At 42.6% G+C, this 21,285-nt stretch overlaps 5 protein-coding genes across 8 annotated transcripts in view; 1 reads left to right on the top strand and 4 right to left on the bottom strand.

Moving 5' to 3' along the window:
• Nucleotides 1–1,444: 1,444 nt before the first annotated feature.
• On the bottom strand, nt 1,445–3,107 carry ptgdsb.1 (prostaglandin D2 synthase b, tandem duplicate 1). Its single transcript, XM_037079224.1, has 6 exons — nt 2,886–3,107; nt 2,594–2,733; nt 2,417–2,496; nt 2,209–2,322; nt 1,982–2,083; nt 1,445–1,887 (listed from the first exon to the last, which is right to left on the bottom strand). The coding sequence occupies exons 1-6, from the start codon at nt 3,090–3,092 to the stop codon at nt 1,868–1,870; spliced, it is 663 nt and encodes a 220-aa protein (XP_036935119.1). The 5' UTR covers nt 3,093–3,107; the 3' UTR covers nt 1,445–1,867.
• Nucleotides 3,108–4,306: 1,199 nt separating this feature from the next.
• c8g (complement component 8, gamma polypeptide) lies at nt 4,307–8,603 on the bottom strand. The gene is made up of 7 exons (XM_037078404.1): nt 8,230–8,603; nt 7,093–7,238; nt 6,370–6,440; nt 6,179–6,286; nt 5,982–6,086; nt 5,799–5,834; nt 4,307–4,490 (listed from the first exon to the last, which is right to left on the bottom strand). The coding sequence occupies exons 1-7, from the start codon at nt 8,410–8,412 to the stop codon at nt 4,471–4,473; spliced, it is 669 nt and encodes a 222-aa protein (XP_036934299.1). The 5' UTR covers nt 8,413–8,603; the 3' UTR covers nt 4,307–4,470.
• Nucleotides 8,604–8,991: 388 nt separating this feature from the next.
• On the bottom strand, nt 8,992–12,271 carry msrb2 (methionine sulfoxide reductase B2). The gene is made up of 5 exons (XM_037078405.1): nt 11,889–12,271; nt 10,900–10,997; nt 10,491–10,567; nt 10,165–10,312; nt 8,992–9,959 (listed from the first exon to the last, which is right to left on the bottom strand). The coding sequence occupies exons 1-5, from the start codon at nt 12,001–12,003 to the stop codon at nt 9,837–9,839; spliced, it is 561 nt and encodes a 186-aa protein (XP_036934300.1). The 5' UTR covers nt 12,004–12,271; the 3' UTR covers nt 8,992–9,836.
• A 132-nt stretch (nt 12,272–12,403) lies between these two features.
• armc3 (armadillo repeat containing 3) lies at nt 12,404–20,841 on the bottom strand. Of its 3 annotated transcripts, none has more exons than XM_037078398.1 (18): nt 20,701–20,841; nt 20,454–20,509; nt 20,137–20,254; nt 19,613–19,738; nt 19,422–19,490; nt 19,140–19,312; nt 18,791–18,985; nt 18,369–18,552; nt 18,115–18,267; nt 17,918–18,026; nt 17,022–17,271; nt 16,712–16,848; nt 16,249–16,417; nt 15,951–16,045; nt 14,507–14,590; nt 13,813–13,986; nt 13,415–13,577; nt 12,404–13,264 (listed from the first exon to the last, which is right to left on the bottom strand). In XM_037078398.1, exons 2-18 carry the CDS (start codon nt 20,499–20,501, stop codon nt 13,058–13,060), a joined length of 2,454 nt encoding a protein of 817 aa, XP_036934293.1. In that variant the 5' UTR covers nt 20,502–20,509; nt 20,701–20,841; the 3' UTR covers nt 12,404–13,057. The 3 variants fall into 3 exon arrangements, with proteins under 3 accessions (XP_036934293.1, XP_036934292.1, XP_036934294.1); XM_037078397.1 differs by having other exon boundaries at nt 19,140–19,315; XM_037078399.1 differs by having other exon boundaries at nt 13,813–13,968; nt 19,140–19,315; nt 20,701–20,839.
• pip4k2aa (phosphatidylinositol-5-phosphate 4-kinase, type II, alpha a) overlaps nt 20,830–21,285 on the top strand; it is a 31,944-nt gene continuing 31,488 nt past the window's right edge. The window contains exon 1 of one of the 2 annotated variants that reach the window (XM_037078402.1): nt 20,830–20,892. The gene's annotated coding sequence lies outside the window, so the exon portion shown is untranslated. The other variant, XM_037078403.1, reaches the window with a different exon arrangement.

Genomic DNA, 21,285 nt, shown 5'->3' on the forward strand with positions numbered 1-21,285 from the left:
TATTAAAGCCATTCATAGGACATCTGGAGCTTTATACTGTGTACAGTAATAATCATAACATGCCTTTCAATCTGACTCATGACCTACAGCTACAGCATGTCAGCCCTTTAATATAGTGAAACTGACATAGAATATAAAGATAATTAAGAATCTCACGGATGCAGCAAATTATTTATTTTAAAAGATGAGTCAAAAACCATTGCTACTGTGATAGACACAATTGATAAATGGTAAATATATAGTTAATAAAAACTACACACATTGTCTCACTGGTGATTTACTGTCTGAACCTGTCTGTCCTGACTCAATATATCACATTCTGACAGAAATTACAATAGTTTTTTGTAATACTATGATATATCTAGTGTATCTATCCAGCTATCTCTTCTCCCTGTGAGTATTTTGGAAGCAGCTCATTTTCAACACATTTAAAAGTTATACTCCTTTTGTGTGTGCAGGCTTTAGTGTCTTACTTTGCTGTTGTCACGTGATGTTATTGTCATTGGCTTAGGATGGGCAGTTCAATAAAAAGTGAGGGTCTGTCAGAGACAGGTGATAGACTGCCCCCTTGTGGTCACATGGTGCAGCTTCCTTCAGAAATGGAAAACAGCGTTCAGTGCTAATAAATACAATTGTATTTATCCCTACTGTCAGGGCAAGCATATACAAGAGGATTACACCACATCAACACGTTCATCATCAACACTGCTGCAGTGAAATGTAACCAAATGTGTGCCGGTGATAGAGTAAGACATCAGGAAGAAGATGCAAAGACAACGATGAACTATCCTGTGAAGGAATTGATTTTACCTAAGGTCAAAGTTCAGGATACTGTGAATAAAGTTTATTCATTTTGGAGGTGAATTTGAGGTGAGATTTCTCCACAGTGCACCTAATTATATTCATTTTGGTGGTGATTTTGAGTGGAGATTTCCCTACTTTGCTGCTTCCTGCACTCACAACCAATGAGATTTCAAACCTTGACCACTGCTCAGTGCTCAACAGTGTGTGTGTGTGTGTGTGTGTGTGTCTTTATTTCTGACCTTGCCTGCTCCTATGCTTCTCTTTTAGCATTATTATTGCACACCTTGTAACGGTCGCAAATTTTATATTTATTTTTTCTTTATTTTCACAACAGACTTTCTTAATATTCCTATTCTTAATTCATTCAAAATCACCTACATTACCCATAATGCAACCTGACCACAGACAGCTAGGGTTAAGTAAGCTAGTAGCGGCTAATCTGGCTTTAAACCAAGGACATTATACATCTGGACACACGTTCTTTCCTTTGAAAGCTGCTCAGTGGTGTTGAGGTGTTGAAGCCAAATAAGCGCGACTTCCTCGATATGTTGTTTTTTTTTAATATCTGTGATTACCAATAGGGGGCAGTATGTGACGTAATTTATAGTTTTAAGCAGTTTTTAAATCTGCCAAGAAGGAATCACAGAACATTAAATGTGTATTTATTATTTTATTGGCTTATTTCAACAAAAGATAAAACACTACAAAAGACAATCAGCAGTTAAAAAAGTTACGCTTGTAAAAAAAAAACAAAAAAAACAAACAAGTAAACTGACAACTTTCACAGTCCCCTCCATTCCTTCCGTTTGTCTTCCGATCAGCCCTTTGTTCTTCCGCTCTGATGACACACGGTTAATGCGTGAGTTGTAGAGAATGAGGTCTGAACTGGGATCAGGGATGGTCTTTGGTAAGCAGCAGGGATCGGAGCAAAATTCATTGTCTCAGGTGCAACTGTGTGATGCAGCAGGCAGACACCTCAGCGGGGGGGGGGGGCACAAGACTCTTCTGAGATGAAAGCCTGCGACCTCAGAGAGCAGGAGATGAAGAATAGCAGGGGGACACCTCAGACCTCAGGACACTCAGCTGTAACAACACAGATGGAAGAGCTCAGTGAGCAAGGGTCTGAACTGTTTACAGAAACCGCTGAAATGCACACACAGCACTATTTCTGACATACCATTCTGAGGCAGGAGGACAATGTTGTCGGCGAGGATGCCGGTCTCCAGTGAGAACTGTCTGAACTTCAGCTGCATGGCAGGGTTGGCCTCAGCAGAGCGACCTGCAAACACAGAATCAAATGCTTAAACTCAATCCTGAATCCACCAGTTGAACACACAGTGCCCACCCACCCCCCACAGGGACACACAGCACCAGCTGCTGCGGTGTGACTGATCGCAGACTTACTGTAAAGCTTGTTGAGGACCTCAGACACTCCGTCCTTTGTCTTGATTGTGTGGACCAGGGCATAGTCATCGTACACAATATCAACAATGCGCATGTCGTTCTCATTGTTCCAAACTGCAGAAAGCAGAGATACAAAAGTCAGGCTGTTGAATCTTCACATCTGCAATCACTCTTATTTAGTTAACGCTCGTGTTGGTGCAACACTCACCCTGGCTGCGGAAGGTGAAGCGTCCTGGAGTCTCAGTTTTCTTTGCAAGATGGGTCATTCTCCAGCAGGTACCATCAGAACTAAAAGAAAACCAGGTCAGTGTTATTCATCTTTTTTGTTTTCCTACATGAGAATTTCTCAGGATATTTGAGCTCGCTCGGCATATTAGTCACTCACTTCAGGTTGGCGTAAGAGAGGTCGAGGTCTCCTCCAGCAGTTGGCACCAACATGGCCGTGCCTGTCTTCATGCCTGCCTTGTGGTTCACAAACCACTGAGCGTTAGTGGCAAAGCCGACCATGTACCACTTGCCTGCCGCCTGACAGAAAGACAGAAAATTGGAAACAAAGGGCGAGAGGTTATCTAATCGGCAGCACGTGCATCAGCAACTGAGTTCAATACAAATAACTAGTCAGTGCTCTTTTCTCTGTGTTTTCCCAAATTTCTTGCAGCGTAAGGCTTCTCTCTTACCTTTTCCAGGTCGAAGCCGCTCATAGGCGTGACATCGATGGAGGCAGCCAGGGTGCACATCAGGGTGGCCAGCATGCTCAGCAGTGTGTTCCTCATGGCGTCTCTGTTGTCTGGGTCTTCTCCTGCAGTGAAGTGAAGTATCAGGACGAGGTGAGGAGGAAGAGGCCAGTGGAGGCTCCTTATATCCTGCAGAGGCCTGCTCCCCATCCTCCTCCTCCTCCTCCTGTTTCCTCCTCCCTCTTTCCCTCCTACCGCTGGCCTGTGCATTACAAAAACTCTTTGGCCCTCACCCACCGGCATGCAAATCAGTGCCGTTACACAACTGGCACGTGCGGATGGAGGAGGGGGAGGTGAGGGGAGAAGAAAAGGGAGAGTGGCTACATAATAGGGTTCTTTTTTATCACCTCTCCCCCTCTCCCGCCCCCTTCACAAATACTCTTGCATGCCTGGACTATTAAAACAGCTGTTTGGTAAGAGCGCACATTTCTTGAACGTGTTGCGTGTAAAAACACACCACACAGATGATAAGAAAGAAGTGGATTTGAGGCACTTTTGCCGAGCTTTGGCATCTTAAAAAAAAAAAAAAAGAGTTAAAATCAACTCTGTAAGCCAATAAAGTCAGCTAGAAATAACACACAAATTAGAGCTTTCTGGAGATCATTTGCAGTAAATATGCCTTCTCTTGCAGCGGACTGGCAGTGATTTAAGTTTAAGAACTCCCTGTGAAAAATAGTTTACCATTACTCATAAAAAGCTCTGCCAGTGTTGCACACAATGACCGGATTGTTCTCATTTCTAGTGTGAATAGTTCCATTAAACTTTATGAAACGCTGGGCCTTCAACAGAGATGCATTCCACTCTTTTTCAGTTTTGTAACAAAACATTGAGAAGAGACGTTTGATGAGCTGTATCATCTTGTTTGACATCAAATGTTGCATAAGTCTCTGCATTATGTTGTAAATAATACCCCCTACCTACCCCCCCGTGCAGTTTACATTGAGAAAACCTATTGACGGACTCATCAGAGCCCCTTTTGTCTCCTCTTGACAGGCACCGACTTGCAACCAGCTGGTTATGTAACAAATGCACAGAGGTGCTGGGTGGAGCAAGAGGCCTGAGTGGTAAAAAAGTGCATTTGGTAACCTAGTTTTATAACTAAACTCTGTCAACCCCCTTTTTGGGCTTCACATCTGGGCTGCATTAACTCCAGTCCTACCCCCACCCCCCTCTTTGTGTCCTCACACACACCCACCAAAGCATGCATGCATACAGACACACCGTGAATGTTAAATCTCAGGATCAAAACAAAGGATGGAGTTAACATTATGATAAAACTCACCACAGAATCAGCCGGTGGCAGATAAGGCCCGTTGTGGATTTGTTTTTCTTTTTTAAACTGAACACATTAGACATAACATAACTTGGTAGTGCTCCATTTTGTTTTATTCATCTGCAACTGATAACATTTAAAGTGTACAGTTTTACAACATGTAAATGTCGGACTTATGACACAACATTCAGATATTTTGGTGAGAATTGCCGAACACTGCGAGGCCGAGTCTGTCTTCAGCGCGGCTCTGCCTCCTCAGCATGTAGGGACACAGTCTGCGTAGAAAAGGGCAACAGGTTAAATAACACACATGGAAGCGGGCGCTCCCGTTTTAATTGGACGGTGGAGGTTGAGTAAGTTGTTGTTGACAAAGTTTGAAGAACTGATCGTTACACAAGTCAAATTCGACACGTGCAGCCTGAGGGGCAAACGTGAAAGCTGTTGGGGAAGGTCACGGCAGCAGGTCATTGGATTCCTCAGGGATCTGCTCTCCACCAATCTCTCACTCTCTCCTCCCCTCGCTTCAACAAATCCGTGTTTCCTGTGCTTTTTGAAAACAAATGTTTGCTGACATTTTTTATTGGATTCCTCACCAAGAATCATTTTCTTATAAGCTGACATAGAAGGCACTACTTATATATTTGAGTGAAACGTGTTTAAACATTAAAACTGCAAGCTTATCTAAAGGGGAACTGTGACTTAAAGGGTAACTCCACCAATTGGACACATCATACAAGTGTGTTTACAGGTCTTGGGGAGTGTTACCGCGTATGCGGAAAAAAAAAAGTAGTATAAGACCTTTTGTGGCTCCGTATGAAGAGGGGATCTGATCTGAAACTGTCTTCAGTGATGTCACTCAGTGGCTTAGTTGCATGTTGGGTAATGTAGGCGCAAGGTTTTGAAAAGGGAGATGAAGGCAGTATATCTGACTCTGCTGTATCGAGTTTGATCATTCGTTTTCGGACTCTCCATGATGGCTCCAACAGTGTTACAGGAGTGCAATGCAAGGACTGCTTTTTAAGACCCGGTGCCGACATCCCCCACATGTCATATCACAATAACTGTGCAGTAATCGCTCACTGGCCTTGCTGCAGAAACGTGTCGCCACGTTGTAATGGGATATAACTGCACACATGATAGTAGTGATGAGTAACACAAGAGATAACAAATTTCATTATGCTGCAAAGATCGATGAGTGCATTCAACCACGGGCACGCAGCAGAACTGCAGCTGTGTAGGTGAAATGATGATCGACGTGTAACGCACTGAAACAGGGAACGCTCTGGCTGTTACACTGAGCCAGATGAAATGTATGAAATAAGTCTAGAGCACTGCTGAGCACGGACGAGATACAGAATATACTGCAGTGTGCAATGGTCTGTGAAAATACCCAATATACTGTATGTTAAGCCTGCGCGCTACACTGACTGAAACTCATTTGTTTTCCAGAAGAGCCTTCTTCTCCTTCGAAAGTGGCAATTCACACACATTGGCCTGTGTCTCTTATTCATGTTAGATATATAATCAACAGACTTTTTCTTTCTGTCAAAGGATTGTGGTGAGCTGTTATTTTTACGACTTACTGATCACATGGTCCTGGTCCACGGCACCACAGTGGCCTAGAAGGAAGAAAAAATAACAAGCAGTTAAGAAATGCACTTACCTTTACAAATGAGCTGAGCACTGGAGATCTGTTCAGGCTCGATTCTTTATTATGCAGTTGCAAACATAGTTTGATTTTATTTTTCAGGTAAATATGGACCTACTGTAGGTGGGGAAGGGAAAAAGGAATGCCAGCCCCAAATTTTGTTTGGCTGCCAGCTGCTCAAACTTGGTCAACATTGGCTCAGAGAGATCGTCTACAGTCCTGCCTGCACACAGAGCACAAAAAACAACATTATGATGCAACAAATACATGTTTCAATCTCAACTTGATAACAAATAAAAAAGATCAGGAACCTACTATAGAGTTTCATGGTGATCTTGCCCAGTTTGTGGTAGTACATGATGGCATAGGAGTCGTAGTCCGTCTCCCCGATCACTATCTCAGTGTTCAGTTCTGGGCGAGCTCCTGGTGGAGACAGAAGAGAGCGCAGTTCAAACAAAGAGATACTGCACTGAACTATGAGAAGTTAGTTAAAGAGAGGCACTGACCTTTAAGTGTTAGCCGGCTTGGGGTTGGTGATACATGGTAGACCTGCAGTATCTCCCAACACATGTGATTACTGCGGAGGGAAGAGTGTGTGGCAGGTGAGGCACCAAATATTCAGCAAAAACAGACGCTGTGATTGTGCATTTACAAACCGTTTATCTAAAAGTGTGAAAACTCAAGGGCTAGATTCTCTGTCTCTAAAGTAGATATGAGATTTGGCTTGTTCAAAACACCTGTGAGTGTGTTCATAGTTTGCTCAAGGAATTGTGGTGGGCTGACAGCTGAATTCTGTTTAATGTTTTATAATCGAACCACGTGCCTCTGGCCCTCAGCTTTCTGATATCTTACGAGAAAGCAACTCAAGAAACTGCTTCCCAGCAGCTACCAGGATTTATAACCCTCAAATCATAAAAAATATATCACGGAATGTCCCACAAAAACAACACACCCCTTTTTTTCTTTTTAAATTGTGCATCCCTGTGTGTTTTCAAAAGCCAGGTCAGAGTGACCAAGAGGCTTTTTTTTTTTTAAAGTGACGAGGGAAAGCTGATGGATTTAACTGTTCTGCCTCGTTCTTCCTGTTTTTGAGGATGCACAAATAAAATCAAACACGTTGCTCGGAGCACGAAGTCAGTGCAGTGTATTTGCCCCCTCTGCTGACGCGTCAAACCACCAAAGAATCACAGTGAGCTGCACACACACACATGCGAGGCGGTGGTACTTACTGTCGCGTTTTAGTGCTAACAGACAGTATTTGGTCAGAGTCAGAGGAGCGTGTGAGGTTCATGACCGTAGGCTCGACCCTGGTTCCATGATTTATCAGGTAGGAGCATTTAGAGGCAGTGTTCAGCAGGTACCATATTCCTGTCATCTGTAACACATACAAGCAGGATCAGGCACAGAGGAAAAACAACAAACGCTCCTAAGACTCTGACCTATTACCTACAAATGGAAAAATAATCTGTGATTCACTCTCAGAACAGGAAGTTATCATGTGATCCAGATCCCATAAATCCTTTTTCTCCTTCCTGATTGTACCAGGACACAATGAACCCAAATTGAATATTGAGGGGCACATCTGTTTCAGATGTCCTGCTCTATTGATCAAATAATATTTCTCTGGAAAAAAACAACCTTATTGCCTAAAACACCATGTTGACACAATTACACAAGCACGTCCACACTGCCAGCCCCCACAATCCAATCGATGGCCAAGCAGACTTGCATTCAAATGTTTCTATGTTTAAGGGAAAATATGTCAGTAACCTTGGATAGAAGTTTGCTGAAGTAGCATTTACATCCCGGCTGTTTAGGATTTCCTGTCAGATAAGGAGATTAGTCGATACATTGCAAGTGTACACAGAAAAAGTCCACTTCCAGTCTGTTCTTCTTAAGGCAATATTAGCACTTTTTCGGCTATGCTGACAAACAAGTGGGGAACAAAATCGACCTGTCAGTGTGCAAAGGTCAGATAACGGCACAGTGTTGTGCTCTCAGGCTGCAGCTGCAATCCTCTGCCCGGAAACTGACCTGTCAAATTAATCAATATGAGACCAAAACGAGATCTTTTCAGTGTGGCTTTTTCAGGAATCTTAATTGTTTTTTCTTAATTTGTCAGGAATCTTAATTGTTACAAGGCTTGACTAATATGTGGGGAAGATGGTCACTTTATTCCAAGCCACATAAAGTCTGGACTCTCTGCCTGTCTAGTTCTGTAACTTGTTTTAAAGGCAGCAATCAAACACGGGATGAAAATAAAAAACTACAAAATGATTACTGTGAAACCTCAAATGCAGACACGACAAGCAGCCATACGCTGCTGTATTTGATCTATAACTATGCCTCTTCCTCTCGTTTCTTACCCGCTGTATGTCTATGTTCTGCGCTGATGGGATCACGTCAATAGGGTCGACTTTGGTCTTCTTTGGAGGTCGTCTTTGGGGTCGCGGTCGACTTACAGCCCCCCCCACAGCCTCAGTGGAACCCCACAGGCACACGCACATCAACGCCACCGCTGCCAACATGAATCGCCATACTCCAGCCATCACTAACACTGACTGTACTACACTACAGAATCAGTTTTATTCTCCCGTAGGATTACTAAAGCTCCTGTGGTCTTATTTTCTAAACTCTTCTCTGCCTTTCGTATTGGAGTTTCTGTCCCCCTCTGTCTCTGACTGCAGTCTACTGGTCCCAGTCTGCCTTGTCAACCTCAAACACACAGACACAGAAAAAATGCACAAATAGACAGGGAGCAATGAGAAGCAGAGGATGGCCCGTTCAGTTAAATATTAACATGGTTTACTGGCAAGAGATGAGTCCATGCTGCAGCACTGTGATGTGTGCCTCTGAACTATAGGGGGCAGCCACAAATTGTTATCATCTCAACCATAGACACAGGCGAAATGCATGAATAGATAGGAAGCAAGAGACAAACAACATGAGACAGGATGGCCTCTTAAGTTAAATATTAACTTGGTTTATAGGCAGAAATGAGGCAATACTGCAGCTGAAATCATGACATGCTGCCACACATGCTGCAGTGGTGCAGCCATAAATTCTCATTAAATACTGACTTAAAAAAAACTCCATAAACTCTGCAGTCAGTAAAGCACGACTGTAGATTCAGAGAGCAAATAAAATGTGCATTTATTGACAAATTCTGAGTCAAGTTTGTAACACGGACAATTAAGTAATTTGATCTGCAAAGCAGCAAGATGCAAATGTGTTCTGCAAGCTTTACATAAAGGGAGGTCTTATTAATTCAGGCCCAGTGTATTGAGACATTTTTTCAGACGTGATGACGAGCCAGCCATTGAGAAGAAAAGAGATGACTGGTTGCTCTACATAACACAATGTTGGATAGAAAAATAAAGATATTAATTGTGATCTTGTTTAAAAGCAGAGGCAATCCAAATATAAGAAAAAGTTATCAAACAAAGAAGAAATAATTTATTAAAAAGGCCTTAGCGGATAGATCATTAAGAGGCCAGCCATTTCTAGTTTTACAAGTCAAACATTATGCACTTCTGTAACATCATGGGGGTTAGCCACTATGTCCAATACAAGTGATTCATCCAACCTACACTTAGAGACTAACACCATTCACTTAAGATTCATTGAGATCAAATTTGCCTCTCAAATTGATTAAAAAAAACAAAAAACAATCATACTTGGTTGGGATGTGTGTTTTGCAATAAGCGACTGAAGGGTTTGTCTAAATCATGTAAAATCATCAGATTTGTAGACTTCTCTCCAGGGCACATGTCCAAAGATCTCAGTTCAGTGTCTTTCAGTTTGATATTCCACTCCTACCTAGATTCAAACATTCAAACACTTTAATGTCGCTCACTTCTAGACCTGTGTTTGTCAAAAAATAGGGACTGAACGCTCTGACTCTGGACCTTCATGCTGCCTGGCCTGACGTGAAACTGTGTTTTCAGTGATTTCTGCAAGTCCGTGTAGTTCATCAGTTTTCCTCAGGTTTGCCGTTTCCTCTGGCTTTAAAAGTGAGGGCCACGCTGTTGATACAGAACCGCTGACCTGTTGGGTCCGGTCCGTCCTCGAACACATGCCCCAGGTGGGCATCACACTGTGTCGAACACACAAACATGTACAAAAAGTCATAAACTGACCGAAAAAAACGGAAATAATGAGATTCTTTTTTCAAGAAACTTAAGTATGACATTCTGAATGCATAGTATTAACAAGACACAGATGCACTGAGCTTTATTAACTAGGACAACTATATTAAAGCAAACGTTAACTTTGGCGTCATTGCTCAGAACACAACTCACATTTTTACAAAGGACCTCTGTCCCCGTGCTACCCAGGCTGTTGTCAGGGCGACGAATGATGGAGGCATGGCTTTCATCCCGCTCCCATGTCCCATGAGCCTCTTTGAATGCTGGCCAGCCTGTCCCAGAGTCATACTTAGCCTCTGAACTATTAGGAGAGGAAGGAACATTTCCTCAGTGAGCATCTAACACACAAAAAACTCTCTCAGGCCTGTGTTAAGCTTGTTTACCGGCCAGGAATCCTGCATTTGAGTGTCCCTCTTGCTTTTCAAGTCCAAACAGAGTACGTTAGTGAACAAAAGTATTATTAAAGGAAGTATTGTTACCTGAAAAGTGGAGCATCACAGCAGACACAGTGGTACATCCCCACTTCTGAATGGTTAAGGTAGATCCCACTAAAGGGCTGAAAACACACACACACGGAGTGTTAAAGCATGAACACAGGAGTGATAGTGATGTTTTCACCATGTTATAAGTCATGATTTTGTTACTGCATTACAGTAACTTTTCCCTCTTCTCATTATTACATGTAAAAATGACACTTTGTTTAAAGCTGAGAGCAACTTCTCTGCAGTGGGGCAGGTTGAACCAGATACGAGTCAACAGTACAGTGATGGACAAAGTCCAGCAGGAGCTGTACAGATAGTTATGACATAATATGTATGTCAGTCTGGTACACTAAGATAATGCTGCTTTGACACAGATTACTTTTGCTGATGCGCATGCACTTCTCACCTCCTCAGTCCCTTTCTCTCTGGTGACTACATACTGTTCTGGGGTCAGTTTCTTCTGCCAGTCTGTGGTCTCATCATATCGGGTGAGAGAGCGAAGGCCTGCAGAGAGCAGAAGTCACAGTAGAGCTCTGATGTGCACATGGAACATACCAGAGGGGCATTCAGTCCTGTGCTCATGATCGATCAAGTGTAAGCTGATCAATAATTAAAAACATGGCATAGGATTTGGAGCACAATTGACTGTATGCTGGAGGTAGACAGGAGGAGAGGAGAGGAGAGGAGAGGAGAGGAGAGGAGAGGAGAGGGTCCTTAAATATCATTGAGTCCTAACTCAATTAACTTAAAAATGAACTATTTAACAACCTAACCACATTCTTCTTTGCACAACAGATTACCTGTGGCTGCCTCTTTCTTACTCTGTTCCACTCTGTGCTGTGGTGAAGGAGGTAGGCCACTCAGATCTTGTGTTCAAGTAGAAATATTAAGTTACAAATAAATGTCATGATTCCAAAGTATTGTCAGCAAAACATATTAAAAGTAAAAGTACTCATGATCCAGCTTATTATATATGTTATATTGTTATAGAGTATTTAATTATTCCAAGATTCACGAATGACCACTTCAGTACTGTAGTTTGTTAATGTGAAGTCACTTCTAGTTACTTTGTATACAGCTGGGTTATATACTATTGCCATACGAGCATATCATGTTTTTATGTTTTTGTTTGTTTGTTTGTTTGTTTTACTCAAAAAGTTCAGTATTTAGGCCTACCTCCAAAATGAAGAAGGTGGAAATACTCAAGTACAGAAGCATAGAACTCGAGTAAATGTACTTTACACCACTGCTTTTCGATCATTTGAATACCTGAGTCCTAACATCCACGGGAAAAGCGCAGCGTGGTGCACCTGCATGACTTCGCATGTGCCTGTGGTCTCCTGCAGGCTGCACAAACACAAAGACCGACGTGACAGTAAAAGGAGTCAAACGAACCTGTGGATGTGGATACGGGACGGATGGACGCCGGGATCCTCCTCGGCAACACCGCGGATCTGGCTGTCGCCTGCCGAGAAACGCGCACGCAGAGACGGGCGACGAGACGGGACATGTTCGCAGCTGCGGAGTCAAGTGCGCTCTGAAGTCAAGCGCACATGATCAGAGGAAAGCCGAGCGCGCTCAGTGCGGCGGGATTGTTCGGGCTGAAGCGAGTTCGCGCTGGTCCTCCCCCCCGGCTGATGCAGGCTGTGTGCTGGGTGACCCGGTCAAAATTCACAATGTTGCTCATGTAGGTCAAAGTGGAGTGGGTTCACTGGCTTTTTACTGCCCGGACAATGTGCAAAGAGCATCATATATCGTAGCTTTATGGTTAGAAAAATGAAGTTGACTTGGGGTGGACTGATATGGGATGCTATGGTAGCCTACAATAAAAGGAAGAAAGAAAAAAAACATTTAAACAACTACATGTCTAATTGAAGTACTGGCAAGTCATTACAAATCAAAATGTGAAGTAGGAAGTCATACTGGAAACTTTATTTTGTGCTGATTGATTCTAGCATGCAGTATGATGAAACAGAGGGGCATCTGAGCGCACAAAGGTTACTGGAGGGGCACCATGGAAGGCACTTCATCATGTTTTATCTACCAGAGTGGCAGACGGCACATTCACAGCGTTTTTCCATCAACACAACAAGTATAAGTGGACATTACTGCATGTTTACTACTGGGATGTTTACATGACAGTCAGTTATTTCTACTCTGAACGCCTAGAATCGTAAATACCCACAATAAAATGATAACAAATGAAATGAAACTAAACAAATGAAACTGAAACAAACAAACTGAACTGAAATTTAAAAAGTGAAAACAAAAATATATAAGTTAAAAACTACCAACTCTAGTTTGACTGTTTGGACTTATGCTGCAACACTGTTAAAACCTCTGCAGTACGAACCAAAGGCTAAATCAGACTTAGAGCCATATTCAAAGACAGACACTGACAAAGTATTTCCCTTTAAGGCTCATGCATGCACGGAAATACTCAACTGATCATTTGATTAATACTGTATGCTTTAAAGAACTACCATACAGCAAATACACATACAATATAGATCAATAATCTATAATGTATCTCAGTAAAATGTCACTGACACCACAGTGTTTGTCTATATAATCTGGTATTGCACAGCAGCAGGGGTGTTGGCTTTCAGCAGGCTTCCAGGCTGGTGCATGAGGTCCACTATGTAGCGACAAGGCAGTGAAGAGCTCCCATTGCTGGATGGATTCCCTGTGAAGAGGAGTACCTCGTTCCAAGCACGGTTGTATTCACCCCGGACTAGTGTGCAGCTCAGTCCAATGTGATCAACCAGACACTGAAAAGGTAAAGATTCAAGACAGGTCGGGGAGTGATTACTTAGAAACAAGAGATGGGTTCAGTGAAGACGGTTTAAGTGTACATGAAAGTTGAGTTGAGAGATGGTGACGAAGATGATGATCCGGTGCAGTAGTTAAGTCAGCGGTACCTTGAAGAGAAGTGCCCTATGGCGGTAGATTCCCCTTCTGATCAAACCAATGGGAACAACATTAGACTGGAGCTGAAACTTGAGCTCGCTGAGGTGCAGCATCCATGGGAATTCGTGCAACTTTTCCATCTCCACCGCTCCACCCATGGCTTCATTCACCAGCCTGGCACCAAAATGCATACAAACAACATCCATTATAATGTAGGAGCTATCAAAATTTGTAGTGTTTGTTTTGCATGTGTGGGTCAGATGTAAAAGCCAATTGTTACATTTAACGAGTTCAATTCTGGAGATTTGAAAACAATGACTACCATTGGTCTAATGTAATGTTCATTTCCTTCTATATTTTTGGCAACATTTCTGATTGGAAGTAATGTGCTGGCTGCAGTAATCATCACCTTGCCAAGGCAGCATACTGCTCCCGTTCCTCACTCAGTGGGAGGATGGATTCTTTGACCTCTTTCACCAGAAGCTGTAATGAGACGTCATCCATCATCTTCCACAGTTTCTCCGTTGGAGACTCAGGCTGGGTCTCATCTTTCTGCTTCTTCTTCCTGTCCAGAAGGGGAGTTCTTAAAACAAAATCTGAGTCAGTGTCGGAAAGATAGGGAGGAATATCAGTGGTGATTTTTCCGGACTATGCTTAAAATTATACTAAAATGAAACAACTGTAACAGCATCTTTTTATGTCAAAAATATGTTACTAAATTATGCACATCTTTGGAAGAAAACACTAAAAATAAGCAACGCAGCGTTAGATATGATGATACTGTGCAGGCAACTGCAGCTCAGGAGTTGAACCAGGTCATCTAGTAATCGTCTAGTAATCGGAATCAAATCTCCAGCTCCCCCAACTGCATGTCGAAGTATCCCCGAGCAAGATACTGAACACCAAACTGCTCCTGATGAGCAGTTGGCACCTTGCGTGGCAGCTCTTGCCATCAGTGTATGCATGTGAATATGAGTGGGTGAATGTGACAAGTGTTGTAAAGCACTTCAAGTGGTCTGTAGACTGGAAAAGTGCTATAGAAATGCAAGTCAATTTACCATACTGAATGTATCCCCTTCCCGCACATACACAGCCACTCTCACCTTGATGTTCTGCGGTCTCTCTTACTGCTGGTGTCTGTTTCCAATTCGTTGCTCTGGCTCTCATCTGGCGCATCCACTATCTCTCTGCCACAGGACAAGAATAAAATGGTTTATGTAACAGCAGCGTTATTTTATCATTCAACTCTCTTTTTTTTTGTAATTTACTCTTATGTATTATGCATATACTATATTTTGGTTCTTCTGATTTTTCCCAAACACCATAGCATTTTCTGCATCTTAAATTTAACTTTTGGCCACAATGCAACAGTATTTCCCCTGAAGATCGAGGTAGAACATGTCTGGTGCAATGTATTTTGATTTAGTTCAACTTCAGTTCAACTTGGGTCATACTAAGCAGTGGATGGATTACATAACACACTGTTTAAGAATGCCTGAGATGTTGTGTGTGTGTGTGTTTGCATGCTGAACGGGGGACAATGGGGTGGACTTGAGGTACCCTGAGGGGGTACTGCTCTCTTTGGCAACGTTAATTCATCAGAATGCTGAAAGCTTGTGGAAGCATTGGTGTGTGTGCATCTACAGCCTTTACTACATATGGAATTTTTTGTGTGTGCTAATATGTGTGTGTATCTCGTGGAAGCATCCTCAGCTGAATATTCAAACGTGTGCACTTGTGCACTTTCATGGTTGTGAGTCTAAGTCCATTTGTCTGAACACAAAGGCCCTTTTACCCTGAGTGTGTGTCCATCGTAAAAAATAGGATCGTTTACCCGGTGAGGCCTTGCTAACGGGGCACACTGAAGGCAACAGGGAGAGGGGGAAAAAAGAGAAAGGAAAAAAAGTGGAGCATTGGATTGGAGCACACAAGGGGAGTGTGATAGTAATCTAACAGCTACAATAAATTGTACTGACAAACTACATAGTGTGGCTGGTAGTGTAGGGAACTTGTCCCAGCCAGTGCTTCATCACTATCTGTGTGGCTGTTCTTGTTAATGTCCCACTCTGCTTGTAGTGTGAAAGGCCCAGGCTGCTGTCATTGTTTGGCTGTCATTGTGAGGAGTTTGCTAGATTGGAAAATGATACACTAATAAAATAAAAAGTGAAGTTAACGTTAGGCAGTGAATTACATGTTATCAAATCATGCAGATGTGTGCAAGAGGTAATTTTGCTATACACGACAAGTTCTCTTAGCTTTTAATTCTTATATATAAACAAAATACACTCAAAAGTGCCATGAAAACATGTGATAAAAGGAAATATTCTTACACCTATTCAAACAGAAAAAATGTATACATTGTTTGGGGTTCGACAGGTGGATAATTCTTAACTGTTAACTCTTTAACCAAACTAGAGCGCTCCCTTGGGCAGCTTTGATACAATTCAACTATTTCCACTTGAAGTCATTGGTGGCTTCAAAGTAGATTACCCGACACTGGTTTACTCCTATTTCATGGATATTCTAAAAGAATTCAGGAAAGCATACTCAGCTGCTGTGTTAACAAATATAATGGGCCGTTGCTGGTTGACAGGCTGCTCAGACAGTTCCTCTAAAGACAGAATCCTCTGACCCCCACAAGCCTAAAAGAAAAATTATTTGTTATGCTGAAGTTAAAATGTTCAAATACAACTTATAACAGTGTGTCTACAGCTACACAGTAAACAGTTGTTAGAATAATGAACATGAGATTATGAGCACATCTGTGGGCTTTTCATTTTTGCTTACTTTCCTCAGGAGACATCTACCTCACATTAACTGCATTAGTGAACACACATACACTCACCTTTCCAGCATCATAGAAGCCATCACTAATAATGTCAGTGGAGGACAAATGGCCTGTCAGGCTGTATTTAACAGACAAATTGGAGTTAAGCAGGCTGGTCATGGCCAGCTTGCTGACACTACTCCTACGTTTCACTGATTGGTTGATTTCCTGAAGCAGTTCCACGGCTCTGAGACACACACACACAGAACAGAAATATAAGCACATCTATAGATATTCAGTTATTGATAATAAACATAAAAATGCACACACTAACACATACACATGAACAAAATGACCTATACATTATTATGTAGCCAGAAATATTACTGTCCTACACTGCCATCTACTGGCTATTTAAGATACTACTCTGACTTTACTGTGAATTACTTTACACATTTAAATAATGATCCACCAAATCTACATTTCATGATTCATCAGTCATGCCCTGATGTCACTGTCATCTGTTATCATAGTGTCTTACCCAAATTTGCACATCTCCACGGCGGTGGGCCCATCACTGGCACAGACATTGATAGCCAAGCATGCATTATGCAGCACCTCCTTGTGATAAGAGCGTAGCAAATTGACCAGTGGTTGAAGGCCTCCAGCAGTTTGGAGCTATGTAGAACAGGGAGTGAATTTGAGGTAGATTTCTATAGATTGTGTTTTCCATCAAAAAATACAAAAACAGTATCAGTAAGACTAAATCATATTTGCTTTATACAAAAATGCCTCTCCATATTTCAGAATAATCAGCCTTTTGAACAGTTAGACAGACAAAAAACACCAACCTCTGCCCTCGCTTCTGTGTCACAGGCCAGCATTGCTAGGCACTGTGTGGTGTTGATCAGGACCTGCACATTTGTGGATTTCAAGGGCTCCACCAGGGCCTGCATGGCTCCATGCGACAAGATGCTGCAGCGGATGACCCCCTGTCCTGCCATGTTGCCAAGTGTAGCGGCAGAATTGGCCACCGTCCCAGCACAGTTTCCACAGAGCTGCTGGACAAGGATCTCATGGCCGCCTGCCTCGTACACTGCACTGGAAGATACCACAGAAATGATGGAATATCAGCTTCAAATCTACGGAGCTGACAATAAATGTAGTCTTAAAACATAGCATACAACATAGTATTTCTGTAGTGCTTGCGTGACATATGTGATTGCATGAATTAGTAGCAAATAGGGGAAAACATTCAGAGTCAGTAGAGTGAAGGTATTTTGCATGTGAGGGGAGTCTCAATAACTGCTGGAGACAGTAGTACTGAAACATGAAGCAAGACAGAGAGAGATAGTGGATATGGGGAAGATTTGTCAGGGGTGTAAAAAAAGTGGGAGATAAAATGGTGAAGGAGAGGGAAGAGCAGCAAAGAGTTATTCAGTAAGGGAGAACCATGAGAAGACAGATGATGCATAAAATCATTTGTGAAAAAGTGGAGATGAGGGCTTACTGCTCAACTTTAAAATTTGGGTCTTAGAAAGTGTTTTGTACACATTTGGCAATACAGTATATATATCAATAATACTTTGTGGAATACACACTCAAAATACCTTGAAATCTCTAAAGTTTCAGGTGTTTTGCAGTAACATAATGTAGCTATGACATTCAAATATCTAATGGAACACAAAATTCCAAACTTATTCCAAGAACAGCAAAAAGAAATGTCCTCAGGTTGTCCGTCACTCACAATGCGTTGAGCTTGTTTCCATGTGTGAGGTTGGAAAGGGCATGCGTTGCTGCCTCTCTCAGCACCAAGCTCTCATTGTTCAGCAGCTGTACAACTGCAGGGATACCACCTGAAACACATAGAAAACCAACACATTCACACTTCATCTTTGTGAGTATTGATATTATGTTGGCTTTTTGTTGTTCATGTTCATGTACCCAGGTCTCTGAAGCGGTCTTTGCAGGCTAGATGAAAGCTCATTTTGGACACAGCCTGGCAGCTTGCTGTTTTCACACTGACATCCGACACGGACAGAAGCTCCACCAGAACCTTCTCCACGTTCTGCTTGTGGAGCAGCTTGCGATTCTCAGCTACACTCACAGTTGGAAAGTTAAGTCAGTACCCTTACGATTTCCAAACTTAAAGTAGAAAAAGAGAAAATGATCTAATTTTTGTTTCCTTTTGTGCTTACCGCTCTGAGCAACCCTGGCGATGCATTTAACAGCACAGGACTGGATTTCAGTGATGTCAGGGGTGATAATAAACTCCATCAGCCTTGTCAGCCCTCCATCCTGGTGGATTAGTTGGAAACTCTCACTGTCATTCAGACAGTTAGCAACTACCTGTAAGGCTTCAATATGGAGGTCACTGAAGTCCTGTAAAAATGATGCACGTAAGAGGGTGTAGAGGACACAGACCTCGAATATGGCTCGAGAAGGTAACAGGAGGTGAGAACAAGTGCAGATTCGAAAGAAACCTTTTTTTACTTAATGATGCACACATAAGCAGTTATTTCAAATTCTTCATTGCATTTCATTAAAACTACAGGGCAACATGAAGCATGCATAATATGTTACAACAAAAGCATGTCTTCTCTCTGGAACACACTCCTACCGTGTTACTGAGGATATCCATGAGCCTCTCAAATCCTTGCTCTTCCCTGAAGGTATTGCGTGTGTCTTTATCAGTGGTGACATTCTGCAGCGTCTTTAAAGCCAAATGCTGAATGACAGGGAAGTCTGACTTCAACAGTTCCAGAAGTTGAGGGATCCCGCCCAGTTCATGTACTGCCTGACGACTTTGGAAGTCCTTTATACATACAGCATAACAGAGGAGAAAACAGGCAAGAACAATTTTCTGAATTTCACCCATCACAAGACTATGACTTGTGAGATCCATACAGTTGATAGTTTTATAACTACACAGCCTCGAAACCTCCTCAAGGCAGATAACTTTGACTCACCTGAACCATGTTGAATATGGTCTCTAGAGAGTTCTTCTTAACATCAGGGTCTGGACTGGATAGGAGCTGGATTAGAGTCGGCAGGCCCTTGCTGTCAAAGATCTGGACCTTACAGACAAAATCCACTGACAGAGAGGCCAGGCACAGTGTTGCATATTCATGGACAACTACATCTTCTTGAAGAGGAGAGAGGAAATTTTGTTGTTTGTTAGTTTTGTTGCCGCATATACACAGTAAATATATACTTCTGGGTCTATTCATCCTATGATCAAAATGACTCACCCTCAAGTGACAGCTTGTCGATGATTGATGGAATGACATCAATTTTTTTCAGAGCACTCTTTACATCGCCTTTCAATGGAAACACGAGACAACGTTAACCACAACCCACCATTCAGTCTGGAGGTCAACAAAACTCCAGTCACCTGGTTGCATTGTACGCCACCAAACGACTGAGAAGCCGACTGACTCACTGTTGGTGGCCATGATGCCCAAGGCCATGAGGGCGGTGCGTCTGACCAACTTGTTGCTGTGACTGATGAGCTGACAGAGAGGCTCCAATGCCCCAAGTCCAAGCAGAGAAACCTTGTTCTCATCTCCTAACAACAGGGGGAGACAGTGAACAGGGAAATTAAGTATGGTACCCAACAGACCTGAGTGCGTGTGGGCGTTTATTGTGTATCTGTGAAGTCGTGAGGACAAACACTGCAGTGTGATTAAACATTAAAAAAGAGTAGACATAGACTTTTTTTTTATTATTCAATGGATTTTGATTCTATTTTAAATAACATTTCAAACATGTCAGCTGCTCCTAATGTACAAAAGCATACGCGTGTTTTATGAGGGTAGAATGTTAACAGATGGTTTCCCCGTAAAGGTCAGGAGATTAGACAGGACAGTAGTCAACCACAAATATATTTTTGCGCTTTTCAGCTGCATAGTTGCTCAGCATAAACAAACAAACAAAATGTGCCAGCAGCGCGAAACCCTACTGTACCTTTCTCTGCAAATGTGTGGATTGCCTCACAGGCTTTCACTAGTATGTCCTCCTCTGGGGAGCTCAGCAGCAGCACGACTGTTGCTGGGTTTTTTCCCTCAACAGGTAGTGGTTCAAACTGGCAACGTGAGGACAGATATGTTAATGCTTTATACCTGTGTAATATCTTTATATCATATCTTGTGTCCGTGCCCGGGTATGCTTTCAGGGCAGCGTTTTCAGCCGACATGAAACACATAAAACGCTTCACAAACACGTAAGCTACATTCATCAAAGGGGTGAAAGATGAGAAGGTTTTCATGGCAGGAATCTCTCACCGTTTCCTTGCATGAAGTTTCACTCTCTTTTCTCACTTTCTTCCCCATTCTGTGTCCTAGAAGGGGGAGAAGGCACATCCGCTGTTCAATGCAATCAACTCTGTGTCTTGTGGTCATGAATTTAGTTAGCCATGCTAGCCAAATCCCGAAGCTAACCTGACAGTTTAGCCGGCTACACTTGCAGTGTTGACGCCTTCAAAGGAAACAGACACACAGTACTGCATCTAAAATATTCAGTATCCCTTACCTATTTCTCTCCAAACTAAATGGCAAGTTAAAGATGTGTCATAACCACGACCGCCGGCATAAACAGTCAGGCTAGTAGCTAGTTTGGTGTTTTGGAAAACGAGGTTGACATCGCGTTGCTAGGCAACGGATGCCACGTTGGGCTAACGAGGGCTTCACCGGTTAGCTTTATGGCTCACATTTGCATGAACAGGTGGGCTTCATAAAGAAATGAACGGATGTTATATTGAAAAATGACAGGGGAATATATGGGCCATTGTGTGAGAGAGAGTGTGCGTGTATGTGTTGAGAGGGGGGCTTTCATCTGTAGGTCATGGCAAAGGCAGACCTATGCGCTGCTGTGAAGGGTGAGTCATAAAACAAATGAGCTTCTATACAGCATCAGCACACTTGATGCCTCCTGCTCTTAGAGAGGCACTGACACAGCAATGTGCCAGTGGAAACAGCACAGTATGCACCAGAAAGCCAAATGACCTCTAAAGACATTACCGCTGGTGGTGTGGGACATTATCGCTCTGCAGCCTGAAATGAGCCTCCGATTAATCTAAACTAAAGCAAATCAAGGATGGGGGATGGCTGGGATGAT

This window comes from Acanthopagrus latus, chromosome 19 (genome assembly GCF_904848185.1).
Source record: "Acanthopagrus latus isolate v.2019 chromosome 19, fAcaLat1.1, whole genome shotgun sequence".
Classification (NCBI taxonomy): Eukaryota; Metazoa; Chordata; class Actinopteri; order Spariformes; family Sparidae; genus Acanthopagrus; species Acanthopagrus latus.